This window comes from Azolla caroliniana, unplaced genomic scaffold, assembly GCF_043228905.1.
Source record: "Azolla caroliniana isolate FFs.n. ecotype wild unplaced genomic scaffold, voAzoCaro1.0.p SCAF_8, whole genome shotgun sequence".
In the NCBI taxonomy this organism is placed as follows: domain Eukaryota; kingdom Viridiplantae; phylum Streptophyta; class Polypodiopsida; order Salviniales; family Salviniaceae; genus Azolla; species Azolla caroliniana.
In genome coordinates this window covers 18923658-18940237 of record NW_028230443.1, presented here as the reverse complement: position 1 = coordinate 18940237, position 16580 = coordinate 18923658, and the positions used below count along the sequence as shown (strand labels likewise).

The following is a 16580-nucleotide window of genomic DNA, read 5'->3' as shown; positions in this document are numbered from 1 at the left end:
TATGGTAGCTTGCATTGTGATATGATCCTCGTGCATGAATAGGCAAGAGGGGTTCACCCCCCAATTTTCTAATAGTAAAATGGCTTGAAGAGAACAAGCACCCTTCCTTAACCTCCTCTTAGTAGACATATAATTGTGCTTGATCGAGAGGAAGTTAAGGACCCAGGCCCAAGGCCATAGTTCCCAATCAAGACCAAGAACAAGACCAAGACCAAGACCAAGACCCAGACCAAGACCAAGACCAAACTAAGACCAAATCCAGACCAAGACCAAGACCAAGACTAGTCTAATACAAGACCAAGATCAAGACCAAGATCAAGACCAAGACCTGACCAAGTCCAAGACCAAGACCAAGACCAAATCCAGACCAAGATCCGACCAAGACTAAACCAAGACCAAGACCTAATGGGATCTTTTTCAGTCTATAAAGAGAAAACAAAATACGAAGTCATGAGTTCAAATCCTCGTAACGCCTCAAAGTCGTTTGGTTTCTGCCGCTGCGATGGAGACCCTAAACCCGAAACCCTAAACCCTAAACCCGAAACCCTAAACGCTAAACCCTCATAGAAGAAGAAGAAGAAGAAGAAGAAGAAGAAGAACGTGAGGATGGAGACCATTAGGTACGCGAGAGAGGAGCTTCTTCAATGGCAACATGAAACCGTGGAAGATGGTTGCTGGGAGGCCATGGTGGATTCCATGGGAGCTCCTTTGTATCAAGAGCTCTGCAGCTTGGCCCAGCTCCCCGATCATCAGATTCATGTCTCTGCAAATCTTCGAAGGAACATCAATAAGCAGAAGAAGAAGAAGAAGAACGTGAGGATGGAGACCATTAGGTACGCGAGGGAGGAGCTTCTTCAGTGGCAACATGAAACCGTGGAAGATGGTTGCTGGGAGGCCATGGTGGATTCCATGGGAGCTCCTCTGTATCAAGAGCTCTGCAGCTTGGCCCAGCTCCCCGATCATGAGATTCATGTCTCTGCAAATCTTCGAAGGAACATCAATAAGCATCACCGGCCTCCGCTTCCGACGATCAATCCCTCGAGTAAGTTGCTAGAGAGAGGTGCGTTTGATGTTGATGACGATGTTGATTTAGGCTTTGATTATGAACATCTATGGGGGGGGGGGGGAGGGGAAGGGGGACACCATGTCTGTGGAACCCAAAATACCTTACAAGAAGTTCTCTGCGGCCTTCTCTTCATGAAAGGGAGGGAGAGAGAGATGATGATGATGATGATGTAATAATGTCCATGAAGAACCAATATGATCTATGGGACAATCAATCGATATAAAGCACTCTCTGTAGATGTGTAGGTCAGAGATTTTAAAATGGTAGAACGAAACGGAAAAGTGAATAGCTGAAATGAATCAATAATCTTGTTTCCAAAATTCGGTATTTAGATCATTCTAATGAGCTTGGTTCTGTGGTTGAATGAACGAGCAAAGAACATGCCTAGTGTGTTGTCGATAGTTTCCTCTTTGTTAAGGGGTATTGATAGCTGCTACATAATTGTAGCAATTGCCCAAAATCAAATTTCTTTTTTTCTTTCTTTTTGTATGTTAGTAGTTTGCTTTCAGCCATATTCAGCTAAAATTCGAAACTAGTTAAATGGTTGTCATTTAGGTCAAGCGTTGAGTGAGGAGGAGGAGGTTGAAGACCAAGACGACAGTGATGAGGAGGTCAGTCTTCAGCCACTTGCTTTTCAGGTTCATGGTGAACCTAATTTTGATTCAGGACCACCTCAAGATGGATTTGAGTATCTCCGACGGGTCATGTAAGTGTTCATAGGAATCTTATTATGGTTTGACTAATAATATGTTTTGGAAAACAGATCGACTTATAAATAATTTGCTGAAGGATGTTTGGAATCTATGAAAGAATGTGTTCTAGGAAAAAACATAGCTGTTAAGGTAGAAATATTATGTTGATCCTGATAGATGTACAAGCTTTGGTGCAAGAGAAAAGTGGATACATTTCACTAGAAGCATTTAATGATTAATTTTAATCGAGCGGCTCAATGATAAATTCTGACTGACTGACAAGAGAATCAGATCAAATCTACGATAACCCAACTACATACTGTTGTCTTATAGTGGTCTATTCTTCTAGGATTTATTTGGTTCACAAACTTATAACTGTGTCATATAAATTTCTGTCGAAGAGTAAGTATTCACCATCTATATATCCTATAATTCCTGCCCTCTGATTGTTGTATATAAACCAACCATTTTGTGTTGTGTTAAAAATGCGTTCCCCATTTAATCATAAGAAATGAAAGACATATTCACTGATGGCCACCACATAGGTGCATGGTGATCATGATCTTCTCATATGATTGCTGAATAGCTTATTGTGATGGATTGATGAAGTTATATTCTACTTCACGCGCACATATTATTTCTTTAGCAAAGTATGATTTGAATAATCTATCTCTGTTTTTTAAGGTGGGAGACTGCACGTTGCCCAAAGGTGAAGGTTGCTAGGATCGGTGAGAAAAAGCTCTCTAAGCAGACTAATTATATGCCTGAAATTCAGCCTATTCCTGTATGCCCATTGGACATTTTACCTTCCAAGGATTGGGTTCAAGAGTTTCTGAAGGACTTTTCAGACCTACGAACAGTAAGTTTGTAAAATACTTCTGTTGTGAATTTGACATGGCATTTTAATTCTGTATGAAGCCACTTCTGAATGGAATATACATATTCATTTTATGGCAACAAGATGCTTTATAACAGATCCTATTTTCGTGGATTGACCCGCAATATTTCTATTTTAGATTCTTTTACTTCCATTCCTGTGATTCTGATGTGATATTTTAGGTCTATACGCAGCCACGTCTTCCCTGGAACATATGTATGCATTTCTTAGAAATAAGAGAGGGCGTTAAGGCTATGTTTTGAACTGACAGTTATTGATGGTTTATGTATCAGGGGTTAGCCAATGCATCTTATGCTTCAATGTTGGGAGGAGATACTTTGAAGGAACTGCCACCGATTCAAGACAAAGCTTGTTGGAGAAGTGTGTGTCTTGGCAAAAGTAGTAATAAGAAAGCCCGTGAGAAGCAAGAAGAAGGAGAAAGCTCGTCTGTTGAGAAGCATGAAGATGAAGGAAACTCCTCTTTTCAGAAGCAGGAGGAAGGAAATGATCCCTCAGCCGAGCAGCAGTACAAAGAAGGAAACAATTCCTCGCTTGGGAAGCATGATGGAGGGCACATTTTGTCCTTTGAGAAGCATGAAGATGGAGAAATCACATCTATTCTTGAAGATGAGATCCTGAAAGCTAATGATGATGATGTCTTCAGAGCAAGCTCCTCTATAGATGAAGAAGAAATCCTGAAAGCTAATGATAATGATATCTTTAGAGGAAGCTCCTCTATAGATGAAGAAGAGATCCTGAAAGCTAATGATAATGATGTCTTTAGAGGAAGTTCCTCTATAGATGAAGATGAGACCCTGAAAACTAATGATGATGATGTCTTTAGAGTAAGCAGCTCTTCTGTAGATGAAGATGAGATCCCAGAAGCTAACAACGATAGCGTCTCTCGAGTAGTTTCGAGCGCACCTCTTCTTAAGATGGTGTTGAGATTGGATGAAGTTTCAAGAGCAACTCTATTTCGGTATCATGTGTCATGGCTAAAAGAAAGTGGAAACCTGTCTTACGGAAATGCAGTATGGCTTTTTGCTCTTTCAGCTGTGGTTGACACTCCTCTTGATGATCAGACATCCGCAGCATTTCGTGAGCTATTGCGTATCTGCGCAAAGCTGAGAATGGAGAAGAAATTGGATGATGAGGAATTGCACATGCTCAATATACTCATCACTGTTGCTGGTGAGTATTTTGGCCAAGCCGATCGCTCAACTGAGAGATGAAAACAAATAGTTGAGAAATGTGTGCTTTATTTTTTCGCTTTATGGAGAGATGGATTGCTATTTATTGTTCATTATAACCGAGAGATTGAAATGAATACTTTTAGATGTATCATCCTTAATTTCTCTTTATGGGGGACATCGATTGCTATTTGGCAGTGCGAGTACTGGGAGTTGAACTCATGACTATATATTTGAATGCAATAACCAGGATCTACTCTCCCCTTTACTTCAAATGTATGGTGCCTGAGGATTATGCCATTTGTATCATGTGTTTTCTTGGGCTACTTCTCGGTCTTCAGCAACATTGAAGCTTCTTATCTTTGTAAAATTCCTTAAATATCGATGTGTATATGAAATCCCATTGCACACAGTCTGAGTTATTTAACTTGCATTTTTACTTTATTTTAAAATTTGTATATGCTATCCGATTCTTGGAGGCATCTCCTTGGGTTTACTTGGGTCTTTGATCGTGTTTTGATTTTGAAGTTCTGTGCTCCATTTATGCTCAGAACGAGATGGAACGATGCCTGATTTTGTGATGCTATTCCAATCACGATTGGACGAAAACCATGCATGAAGTAAGGGACAACCTACAAAGACAGCAAAACCACGGGAGTTGTGGTTCCTAATGACAATCTGAGTACATACTTCCAAAAATGTACCTGTATAAGATGTATTTTAATACTTCTACTATGCAATCTGTTCTATTGATGCCTAATTCGATTTCCAGATATATCAAGTTAATCTTAGTAGATATCTATTGCAAAGTAAATTTTGTACCCCTAATAAAAAGTAGCTAAATCTCTTGCAAGCACTCGAATATTTTTTCTTGTTCAATCGTTACTACAATCTATGCTTCTATGCACTTGAAAATGTCCATTACATGAAACTGTGTTCAAGTAGCTTGCATGAATGTATGTTGTTTTATGCTTGAAATTCGTTTTAAATTGTCGTAGTTAGTGAGTATACTTTTTAAGTATTTGGAACCTTTAATCGTCATACCTAGATTTGTTGTACATTGAATTGAATGTGTTTATTAGTATTATTATAAATGTTAGCCCATATATATATATATATATGAAATGGTTTAGACATAAATAACGTAGGAAACAAATTCATTGAAACGGTTAAATATACATATGATTCGAGAGATGCTCGTAGCTTCTTCCCATGTGCATCTCATTGTGTGCATGCACTTACCAACTTATTTCTAATGTTATGGATATAGCATCAAAACCTTGAAGTCTCGATGTGTATGCAAAGGCTTTGTTATTGTATCGAGGACTTGGGAAAGAGAAGAGGATAGATCATCTGGTTGGGTAGTAGTCACTTTCAACTCTTACTCCCAGTAGTCTTTTTTGACCAACACATTGGCTTGTTTGTGTTGCAGAAAGTATTAATATATTTCAAATATCGAAGCGCTAGGAATATCAAGCTTAAGCTATGAAGAAGAAAATCCCTAAGAGAATAACATGATCAACTTATTGAAGAAGAATGTGAAAAGTGACGAGGTCCCCTGGAAGTTTTGACCAGAATAGTTAGAGAAATCTGACTTCAATTGCTACAAATTACTAATAATTTGTTATTAGTCTAGTTGAACATAAAAGGTGAAGATTTGGAGACACTTTCTTGCCCATTTTATTACTATCTAGGCGTTTCACTTGCTATTATTCAAAAGCATTGAAGCAATTAGGACAACAATTCTGAAAGAGAAGAACCATGCATATTTGTCGGAACACTTTGGCGATTTATATAAAAGTAAGGATTTGACAAAGAACACACATGTATTTAATCGAACGCATATGAAAGGGTTTGTTGAGCTACTAAATGTTTTTACTTCCCAGTTAGCACAGTAACGACACATTTCTTGGTTGGGATCTGAGTCCCTAGTTGATCAACAAGTCATGGTCTACCTCAGGTCTCGGTGGATTGGGACAAAAAGCAAATAAGACCTAAAGCAAAGAGCAAAAAGATAAAAGCAAGAAAGGGCAAAGAGCAAATAGCAAAAAAAAGAACATAGAGCAAAGGGCAAAGAGGCAGAAGTAAAAAGCTAAAAGATAAAAGCAAGAAAGAGCAAAGAGCAAAGAGCAAAAAGCAAAAAGCAAAAAGCAAAAAGCAAAAAGCAGAAAGCAGAAAGCAAAATCAAAGAGCAAAAGAGCAGAGAACAAAAAGCAAAAAGCAGAGAACAAAAAGCAAAAAAAGCAAAAAAAGCAAAACAGAAACGGATTTTGACATGATCATCCACATGTGGCGAGGATCGAATGGATGGGTGGAGATGAATTCCAAGAAGCTAAGCAGGAGCTTGCTTTTTCTTTATCCTATGGTGTCCTGAGAACCCCTCATGAGGCTATGGAAGCTCTGCTACTGCAACCCCTACCACCGCCGCTACCTCTTCGACAAGAAAGACAGAGCTCTTCAGGTGTGTATATGAGAGAGAGAGAGAGAGAGAGAGAGAGAGAGAGAGAGAGAGAGAGAGAGAGATCTAACTGAGCTACAACTGCCTGGAGGGTTTTGGCTTAGTCGGCAACGTTGTCTGACGTGAAGACCAGAAGCCCGCGAGTCCATTCCACAGGATCAGCTAGTGAAGCAGTTTTATAGAGTGAGATTTGTACTGGGATATAACCCTAATACAGGAAAAAGAGAGAATGTTGATGAACCATAATTCAGATGGTTCCTGCCATCTGTTTGGAGACCCCTGAGGTTTGGTATAGCCACTGCCCATGGCTTCAAGAGTCATGATGATATTACCGAAGAATGCATCTACCGAAAAGTTTTTGCTTGTTATTAGTTTGATGCACCAATTGGATAACATGGGTATGGCTTGTAGATTGAGAGAAGTGATATGTGGTGTAACAAAAGAAGTGTGCAAACATTGTGATTTGAACCTGTACCGGGGACTGAATTTGATCTAAGGGATGGGACTGAGCCCATGACGAGGATTGAACTTGGGTTTTTCTCAATTCCATGAACTTTGATCCTGCAGTATATTTCACCCCTGCAACATCCAGAGAGAGAGAGAGAGAGAGAGAGAGCCGAGGACCAACCTTTGTGGCTATGTCGAAAAAGTGTTTCTGGATGATTTTATAAGAGACGGTAGGAAAACCATCATTTCTGCCTCACGTGGAATTTTTTTTATATATTGAGGTAGAGAAATTTTCGCCCATGAAGATGAAAATATTTCTTTTGGCTTCAGTAAATATCGTGCTGGAAGAGATCCATTAAAATCAAGAGAAGAACAAGTGATTTTATTAGGAGATTGGACCAACTAGGATGTAATTATATTTAACACTCGTTAATTAAGAGACGTGAAATTTATTTATACCTAAGAGCAAAGTCTATTCAACACATTTTCAAAAATCAACTGACATGATGACATAGTACATCTGTTTTGGGTATAATCGTTGAGATTGTAACAAATATTTCAATTCTCAGACAAATTAGTTTTGTTCTGAGGATTAGCAAATTGAGATGTATTTGTAAGATTTTATTGATTTGATTTGTTTTAGGAATAAAGACGTTTGCTTTGTATATATATATTGGGATTTGGATGTTTGTGGCTGAAGTAACTTATTTTGCGATTGAACTCAGGATCGATCCATACTTCGAAGGGGACAAATTTCCGAAAGGATAGACGTATTGATGCATTTTATTGTGCACGTATTTTTGGGCCATTATGTAATAGAGGGATGATGCATCATCATAAAGCTTTATGTGCATCAATGGATTCTGGAGAAGTGACACCTTTCAAAGACAAAGAACCAAATTTGGATTCTTTCCCGCCTCCTGGTTGCTCAAGGCTGAAAGTTGAATTGAAGAAACCACTTGGTGAGTTAGATATTTTCCATTATTTTCTCATTGCAAATCTTGGCATTCCTATATAATGCTTCTATTATTTATTTATTTTTCTTTATTAAAGTTTTCATTAGTGATATCACATGATTCTCTAGTGACGTGATTTTGCAAATCATGCCTTAAATCATATTTTGGGGTCAAGAATTTTTTTTTAGCTGAAACTTGATTTTGTGTATCTACAATATTACCTTTCACATTCATTTAAAATAACTAACAAAATACCTCTCCTGTGGTAGTACAAAAGTTGATGCTTCAGAGAAGTCTTACAGCGATTTTTGAGAACTTAGGTATATCCAATTAAATAGTCCAAAAACAAGTTAGGGTATTATGATGTTTTTGCTTCAAAAAATTATGTGGAGAATCATGCATTCTGGCTCAAAAAATTTGTTATGCTAGACTGGTATTTCTGTAACTGTTTGAAAGCTTAGTGGTTTCCTATTTGTCTAATCCAAAACAAGCTAGGGTTGTTTTAGTATCTTTATTTCTAATATTTTACGTGGGAAAATTTGTTCAAACTACCTCAAAAGTTTTTAAGCATTTCTGTCTGCAATGCAGGTATTATTCTGGAGGAAGACAAGGTAGGGAACATTTTTGTGGCTGAAGTTGTAAAAGATGGGAATGCTGACAAATCGGGTTTGGTGGATGTTGGTGATCAATTGATTGCAACAAGTGCAATTGTGTATGGGACGGAAGAGATCTATCAAGGAGTAAAAGTTCGTAAAGGAATGCAAATCGTGCGATTGGGTGTATTTGGTGAAAAATTCGATACGGTGAGCTATTTCTTTTCATAATATGTGTGTTTTGTGCATGTATGAATGCAATGCATATAGACTATACATAAATATGGTCCAAAACAGATGTCAAATTTTGTATTTTAGAGAGAGAGAGAGAGAGAGTTCAGGAGGTAGTGCGCTCAACCCCTATATTCTAGAGTTGAACTTTGAACCCAGGGACTTAGAGAGAGAGAGAGAGAGAGAGAGAGAGAGAGAGAGAGATAGATGGATATAGCTCAGTTGGTAAGGTTGCCCAATGGAGACCAGGAGGTCATGGGTTCAACCCCTACATTCCACAATGGCATCTAGTGAATTAAAAGAGATATATATGAAGTATGTAATTGAGAGGTGAGATAATTGGGTTTTGAACCCAAGACATAGTACTTGTAGTGCGAGCGCATATTATACATATTATACACAACTTGTTGCTTTGGAGTTTTTTGATGCAAACCATTGCTACCTGCACTTGCAGGTTATGGCTGCCATTGGAACCCATCCTGCGCATATGAAGGTAAATAAAAATTCAAAATTCATCACACATTTTATCATCTTAGTCTTGAACATTCATCATTGTTGTCTTGGAGACCTATACCTTCACATGAAGGCCTTTAAAACCCCTAATCTTGCATTGTGTATAATACGTAAATGTAGTATTGAAGCTTGGTTATTTGGCAAAAAAACAACCATGTGATATTGCATGTTTTTTATTTATGCATGCACATATTTTGAAACTGTAGGTGACTCTAGAGATTCAAAAATGCAAAAAGCCGATGGTCAAGGCAGAAAACAATGGGGCGGCACAATAATCAACACCTGATTATGTATTCAAAAAACAAAACATATACAGAACATTGCTATTTGAGAAATCACACTATAACGTCTCTTACATATAAAAGCATAACATGAAATTTGTAATTTGTAAGCCATATGGAAAGCTTCATCTTTGCAAAATAATGCATAACATTTAAACACTATTCATGTAAAATATCATTCTTTGCCATATTTCATTAAGATGGCATGAAATATTGAAAAGAATGTAATTGCTATGTAATATCATGAAAACCTTTATTTCGTTACACAATGCGTAATTGGTCTTTTGGTGCCACATAATGCCCAAGATGTTACTGAGAGTGTTATATAAAAGATAGGATCAAATCTACCGACATTGAAATCTGTAGCAAATTTAAGGCATTCTAATCTATGATAAAGAGTTTTATGTTTGATCTAACTTTGTGGGACTTCATTGTTCTAAATTTTAATGTGTCAAGGTTTTTGATTAATCTCAATTGACCCAAGACTTTTGTGTTGCAATAGTATATCCATATCATTATGTGGAATATGTAGCCTTGTATGTGAAAAATAAGGAGCCAAACCAAACCAAACTAAAATCAAACCAAACCAAACTAAAATCAAACCGTTTAATAATAATTAAAACCAAACCAAACTATTTAATTATTTTGGAACTTATAAACCTTTAAACCATGGCTTAATGGTTCGGTTCGGTTTGAGCCGAAATCGGGCCCATTGCTAGTTGAATGAATGCATTGGTTTTTTCATGAACATGCATCATTAGGTAATTATTATTGTACTATTTGTTAGCTTTACTTTGAGCATTGTATGATCAATACTTCTCTTCAATAAGGTCAGCTTAAAGGAACCCCCAATAGATAGGAATTAGAACACCTAGACAACGAAACTACTTTGGATCTAACACTACCCAAACTTCCATTGCGTTGGATCAAAATAAAGTATAAGAGGTCTAAACTACTTACATTGCAGAGGACACATTATTGAGTATCACTTCGTAAATATAGTGAAAGCATCCTAGGAGTCAATCCATCTAGTGAAGTCCAAGAAAAAGAGCAAAAGGCAAATGCATTCTATTCCAATGATCGCTTGTTCTTGTAACGTACAAGCCTTAGGAGATAGGGAGGTAGATTGGGAGGAAGAACTAGAGAACCTTGACCCCTTTTACATGACATCAAAAAACATGTCAAGATTTTGCTATAACTCTTAGAAAGGAAAAAAATCAAAATGAACACTACGCTTCACTAATGATGATTTACCGATGTAAATTATGATGAAAAGTAAAAAAAAAGAACAACAAAATCAAAGAAAGGTAACACTGGTTTTTCTATGCAATAGTCGTGGGAGCTTACCAAAAGCTTCAAGCGGTGGTTTTAATCTTTAGCAACAATGGCAAAGATGTAACATCTTTCGGTATCCTTACTAAAAGTTTGTTTTTTTACTTAGTTTTTCTTCCATGAGGTTGGTGTGCAAAGATTGTTACGGGCATGACCATATAATATCCCGTGGTGAGAATTTATCGTAGTATTCTATACATGAGGATAAGTGTGAGGGTTAAACAAGAGTGTAAAGAAGGGGAGGATTACTTTTAATCCTTGGGATTGAGACAACCCATTAGGCCAAGTGTGAACTTGCCTGGGGGCCTTGGGTCTCACTATAAATATGAGGCCTAACTACCCTTATTTCATCATCTCTTGACTACGTCGAGACTCTGTTTCGTGGTGGGCCAACTCTTGTAGCGAGCGCGCCAGCACTAGGTATGACTCGACGCCACGACGGTGGTATGGGACGCCGATCGAGGCTCGAGTCCATCTTGATCCCTTCGATTGGGGGTGGTTGGGTGGATCGACACCCTTTGAGTCTCTCTCCTTTCTATCTATCTATCTTTTATCCTTATCATATGCTTACTTTAGATCATAACTCTAACAATTGGTATCTGAGCTTATGTTTCTAATGTTTCCTTTGTTTGTTTTTGTCTTCTTGATGGATGGTGATCGATCGACGTGCGGTCGACCTTGATCCAAATAGCGATCGACAAAAGAACTTCGGTAACTCTTTCTTGTTTTTTTTTGTATTTTTTATTCTCCCATCTAATCATGTATATGGTCATGTATACATGCCATCACCAAGTATGACTCGACGCCATGACGGTGGTATGGGACGCCGATCGAGGCTCGGGTCCGTCTCGATCCCTTTGCTCGGGTGGATCAACACCCTTCTTTTTCTCTCTCCTTTCTTATTTCATATATATTATATCCCATCATATGCTCACATTAGATCATCACTCTAACAATTGGTATCAGAGCTTATGTTTCTAATGTTTCTTTTGTTAGTTTTTGTTGTCTTCTTGATGGATGGTGATCGATCGATGTGCGGTCGACCTTGATCCAGATAACGATCAACAAAGGAACTTTGGTAACTCTTTCTTGTTTTTTTTTCTATTCTTTCTTCTCCCAATCTAATCATGTATAGTCAATATGTTTTTTCTTTATTGATTCAATGATGTTGTAGTGGTAACAGATTGGTTGTATAAAACGTATTCATATGTGTATGAGATCAATACCTAATTTCACATATATTTGATGTGTGATTCGTGTTGTATGCGTACGAGGTTAATACTTCAATTGCGTATTACGTTCACATACATATGTTATGTATGCATGAGGTCAATACCTCAATTTCTAAGTAAATGATATGTGTTTGGTGCCGTATGTGTAAGAGGTTACTACCTCAATTGCGTATTACGATCAACCCTTATTTTTGGATGTTTCATGTGCGTAGAGGTTATATGCCTCAATTACGTATCTCGTTTACATCATTGCTGGCTATTTGATATTACAATTTTTTTAATATATGCATGTGGTCACATGTATACGTATTTGGTCGTATATATGTGATAACTATACATGTGTATATTAGTTATTACGTGATTTCTATATCGTATGTGTATATTCGAGGAAAGGATCTTGGTGGCCGTCCTCACATTTTTGTGAGAATGACATAATCACCATCCTTTTTTCAACAATTATTTTTGTTGACATCCCCGTTGGTCACTTCGATTTCGTTACGTAACGAAATGATTATAGCCACAATGATGTTGAGAACATAGGGCTTCACCCACTTCATGTGAGGTCGTTCCTAAGGCACACATATCCAATATCCCTCCCTCATTATATGGATACGATGCCACCATGAGATCATTCTTACGAAAGGCATTCATAATGACGTAACCATGTGATGGGCCGACTCATTTGGCTTGACCATTAGGTTGCACTTTGGCGTATGCCATCGTAATTATGAGACTTGAGGTTAGGTAACGTACTAACATAGTTTGTGGTAAACGAGAGGGAAATAAGGACTCTTGACATATATGTTTCTTTTAAAAAAACATATATGGGCAAATGCCTCACATATCTCTTATACGCATAAAACGTTAACATTCCACACGAGCAACCTATTTGGTTAGCTCAAGTGTTTAATGCATTTGTTCTCAAGGTCTCGAGTTTAAATATGACCAAGACCATACAACATTGTTGATACATATGACTATAATACATGTTTAGACTTTAGGTCTAAGTGCACTTCGGGGTTCTCGTAATAGGACTTAAAGAGCCGAAACATAGTTTATTGTTAACATTTTTTTTCGTGTACAAACTATTCATGACGCGAACATACATGGTTGAGCCTTGGGGAGCCGCCAAGAAAAAATTGATATAGAGATTAGGGAAAGACATTCATTTGTCACCCCCATGGTTTTTAAAACACCTTTGTGTTACCATAGTAACCTGATCTTGAACCTCATCTCATACATCTAGAGGGGTATTGACGTGAGATCATGATATCGATTAATGTTGGCCCATGATATGTTTACATCACGACATGATTTTATGACTATTTGTCTGACCTTATCCTATTTCTTTGCCATAAATGATCATTCAATGGCTCATAATAATGACCCGATGTTATTTGCTCAAGTAGAAGGAACTCAAGGAAATCCTCCTGGGCCAATCTCCATTGAGTCGTATTTCTTACAAATACAAAATTTCCATAGTTCAACGCTCATCAGATGTTCGAATTTCGGCAATCTCAAAGTGCTCTTGAGACACGTGTCATTAGTTTACAACGTGACACTAATAGACCCGATAAGCATCAGGGTGAACCATCATTTGTCGTAAAGCAATTTATGGGAGAAAAAAGGAAAGAACCGAAGAAGCAATTTGCACGTGGCTGGGCTGATGGGAGTCTCATTTTGAGCTCTATCCCACGCCAGATAGTACGAAGATTGCATATGACGGTCGAGAACTAGGGGGTAAGGCCGCCTCTTGGTCGCGTGGGCTCTGAACATTGGGGAAATTGCCCGATACCTGGACAAATTTTGTCATAGTTTTCAAGGGCCAATTTCTGCAACCTCTATCTCGAACTGAGACAACACAAGCTTTAATGAACCTCTCTAGCATGAAGTTTTCCTCGCTAGAAGACTATGTTCAACATGCGAGAACCCAAATCCAAAAATTGGGTCTAGTAGGGGACAACTGGTTAATAGCTTGTTTTGTCAACGACATCCCCAATTCGGACTATCATTGGATAGTGCACGATAAGGATCCAAAATCCTTCAAAGAGGCCATTGAAATAGTTCTTCGCTATCAACGCACTTCTTCGAAGGACCATAACAAACCCAACGAAGCGCCCAGGACTAAGCAGTCGCAATTCACTAGGAAACGCAAGACACCCAACGAATTCATGGATCGCGATTGTAAGTGACATCATCCTTTTTGCATAGAAAGAAGGGTCATACAAAAGAGCAATTTCGAAAGCTCCAACGGAAAGAGCACGACAACAAAGCAAAACTTTCATACCATAAAGGTCAGATTCCTAATGTCCTTCAAGTCTATACACATCATTGCTAAACATGTCTGCTTTGTTTTACAAACATTGCGCGACAAGAAGTTCTACGCGAAGATATCAAAATGTGAGTTCTTCAAGAAATCAATTACTTATCTTGGACATCTCATAACCGAACGAAGAGTTGAAATTGATCCTTCTCGCATCGAGAAAGTCAAACTTTGGCCCACTCTTCGGAATATTCGACGGGTTTTTGTTAGGAATAGTACTGAGACAGAGAGGAAATTAGTACTAAGAGGAAAAGAGGGTGTATAACACTTGAGAGAGAGAGAGAGAGAGAGAGAATGATGATGACAACGATATATTATGTGAAAGAATATACAAGGATGGCTAGGAGGCTTAAGACTGACGTTGAACCGATTTGGTTCGAAATAATGCCTTGTGCCTCCTTTTATAGTGTTCTCAGGAGTACTCTTGAAGTTTCTAGAATGTTCTAGAGAAATTTGGAATATACATCAATTTTCTATAGTAAACCTTAAATGAAAATAATATCTTTCGTATTACAATATATAGTCTAATGGTCAAGAGCTCAACCCATGTAACATAAGGTTTTGGGTTCGAATCTTGCCATATCGCGACACTATCCTCGCTTTAAAACGACGAGTGTCACAAGTCGTTTTGGATTGAGGATCTGGTTTGTCTGGATATTGGTGATGGAAGTCTTCAAGAAGAGCACGAGCATTGGTCACATTCTCTATTGGTTCCCAAGTACGCTCGCTAGGACTTTATATCCTAGCCAATCGACTAAATAGGAGAGCTTGTTGCGAACAATCTTTGAATCGAGGATGGCTGCAACCTCGTACTTAGATCCATCTTCAAGTTCGATTGAGGGTGGAGGTGGTTTAATACGACATGGGATGGTGTTGTCTTGATAGGGTTCTAGGAGAGAACTATGAAACACCGGATGTATTCGTAGTTGTAGAGGTAGATCGAGACGAAAAACGACATCATTAATCTTTTCGATAATACGAAAAGGACCTAATCACCAATAATCCAACTTCTCGCATGGGCGAGTAGTCTTGATGTGTCGTCGAAGTAGCCATTACCCGATCTCCAATGTTAAAATTGGATGGAAGCTGATGACGATCCACGTAAACCTTGTGTGTTTGTTGAGCTTGCTGTAGATGAGTAGATAAATCCGCTTGTATCTTGCGTAGCCGCTCCAAATGATCTTCTGCGCAAGGATTTGTGGGTAACTCCGGTGTTTCAAATACACACCACCGGGGGTGACCTTTGTTGATGAGTGGACAGAGTTATTATATGCAAATTCGGCGAAGTGGAGAATATCTGCCCAATCATCTTGATGATAGAGCTCTTAGAAAGCACCGAAGATACTACTCCAGCGTTTGATTTGTTCATTCTGCTTGGCCGTCTGTTTGTGGGTGGTAGCCGGAGGAGAGGTTACAAGTGACCTTGAGCATTTTGAAGAGGTGCTTCCAGAATTTGAAGACGAACTAGGGTCCACGGTCGTTGATGATACTATCGGGGAGGCCATGATGCCGACATACTTCACGCATGACAATTTCGACGGTTTCTTCACTGGAGATTTCCTTAGTACATGGCAGGAAATGGGCCATCGTCGTATATCGATCTACGACTGTTAAGATCACATCGAATCCCTTAGAAACTGGAAGATCTGTGATGAAATCTAGAGCAATGGATTGCCACGACTTGCTTAGAATTGGTAATGGTTCTAATAAACCATATGGATGAGGCCTTGGCATTTTTGCTCTGCAACATGTATCACAAGTCTGAACAAAATCTTCGACAAATCGTCGCATATGGGGCCACCAAAATGATTGTTGTACTAAATCTAATGTTTTAGTACTACCAAAATGCCCATATGTATATGTGTCATGACAGTTTTGGACTACTCGAAGGCGACAAGAACCATTGGGAACATACAAGAGTTTTTTAAAGAATAGTAATCCATCATGACATTCGAATTGTCGATAGTCCGTACCTGGTTGTTGCGATTGTGAACAAGATGCTCGAAAGGGATCAATTTGTGCTAGAATGGCTTGGGTGAAAGCATCTGTCTTCAAGTCCTCATGTATGGTATCAATAACGTGGGAATCTAATGGCATACCGAAGACTCGCGTTGCTTGCAGTCGTGTCGGTCCCAGGATTACTTGCTTTTGGTTATCAAAAGCTGGCTCGCTGGGACGTCGTGCTAGATATGAGCGCCGTGATAATGCATCTGCCTTCCCTTGTTGCTTTCCCGGATGATATGACTAATTTTGAAGTCGAAACGAGTGAGGAATTGGGTCCACCGAGCTTGTTGTCGATTTAACACACGAGCATTTTGAAAGTAGGCAAGGTTTTTGTGATCATTGAATACAGTGACTTGATGAGAAGATCCCTCTAGAAAATGCCTCC

General features: G+C 38.6%; 2 protein-coding genes across 3 annotated transcripts; both read left to right on the top strand.

Annotated features, from left to right (window-relative positions):
* The first annotated feature begins 473 nt into the window (after positions 1-473).
* On the top strand, positions 474-4237 carry LOC147861248 (uncharacterized). Of its 2 annotated transcripts, none has more exons than XM_087323771.1 (4): positions 474-1042; positions 1622-1772; positions 2443-2617; positions 2929-4237. In XM_087323771.1, the coding sequence occupies exons 1-4, from the start codon at positions 607-609 to the stop codon at positions 3865-3867; spliced, it is 1701 nt and encodes a 566-aa protein (XP_087179897.1). In that variant the 5' UTR covers positions 474-606; the 3' UTR covers positions 3868-4237. The 2 variants fall into 2 exon arrangements, with proteins under 2 accessions (XP_087179897.1, XP_087179896.1); XM_087323770.1 differs by having other exon boundaries at positions 607-1060.
* A 1918-nt stretch (positions 4238-6155) lies between these two features.
* LOC147861247 (uncharacterized) lies at positions 6156-9573 on the top strand. Its single transcript, XM_087324045.1, has 5 exons — positions 6156-6286; positions 7456-7692; positions 8275-8489; positions 8965-9003; positions 9230-9573. The coding sequence occupies exons 1-5, from the start codon at positions 6217-6219 to the stop codon at positions 9296-9298; spliced, it is 630 nt and encodes a 209-aa protein (XP_087180171.1). The 5' UTR covers positions 6156-6216; the 3' UTR covers positions 9299-9573.
* The last annotated feature ends 7007 nt before the right edge of the window (positions 9574-16580 follow it).

What these genes read in the sequence shown, in the direction of transcription:
- LOC147861248 (XM_087323770.1), top strand. Translation starts at nt 607, where the DNA reads ATGGAGACCATTAGGTACGCGAGAGAGGAGCTTCTTCAATGGCAACAT. An exon ending in GAGTAAGTTGCTAGAGAGAG is followed by an intron (nt 1,061 to 1,621) that starts GTGCGTTTGATG and finishes GTTGTCATTTAG; the next exon opens with GTCAAGCGTTGAGTGAGGAG. An exon ending in ACTTTTCAGACCTACGAACA is followed by an intron (nt 2,618 to 2,928) that starts GTAAGTTTGTAA and finishes TTTATGTATCAG; the next exon opens with GGGTTAGCCAATGCATCTTA.
- LOC147861247 (XM_087324045.1), top strand. Translation starts at nt 6,217, where the DNA reads ATGGAAGCTCTGCTACTGCAACCCCTACCACCGCCGCTACCTCTTCGA. An exon ending in TGAATTGAAGAAACCACTTG is followed by an intron (nt 7,693 to 8,274) that starts GTGAGTTAGATA and finishes TCTGCAATGCAG; the next exon opens with GTATTATTCTGGAGGAAGAC. An exon ending in CCCATCCTGCGCATATGAAG is followed by an intron (nt 9,004 to 9,229) that starts GTAAATAAAAAT and finishes TTGAAACTGTAG; the next exon opens with GTGACTCTAGAGATTCAAAA.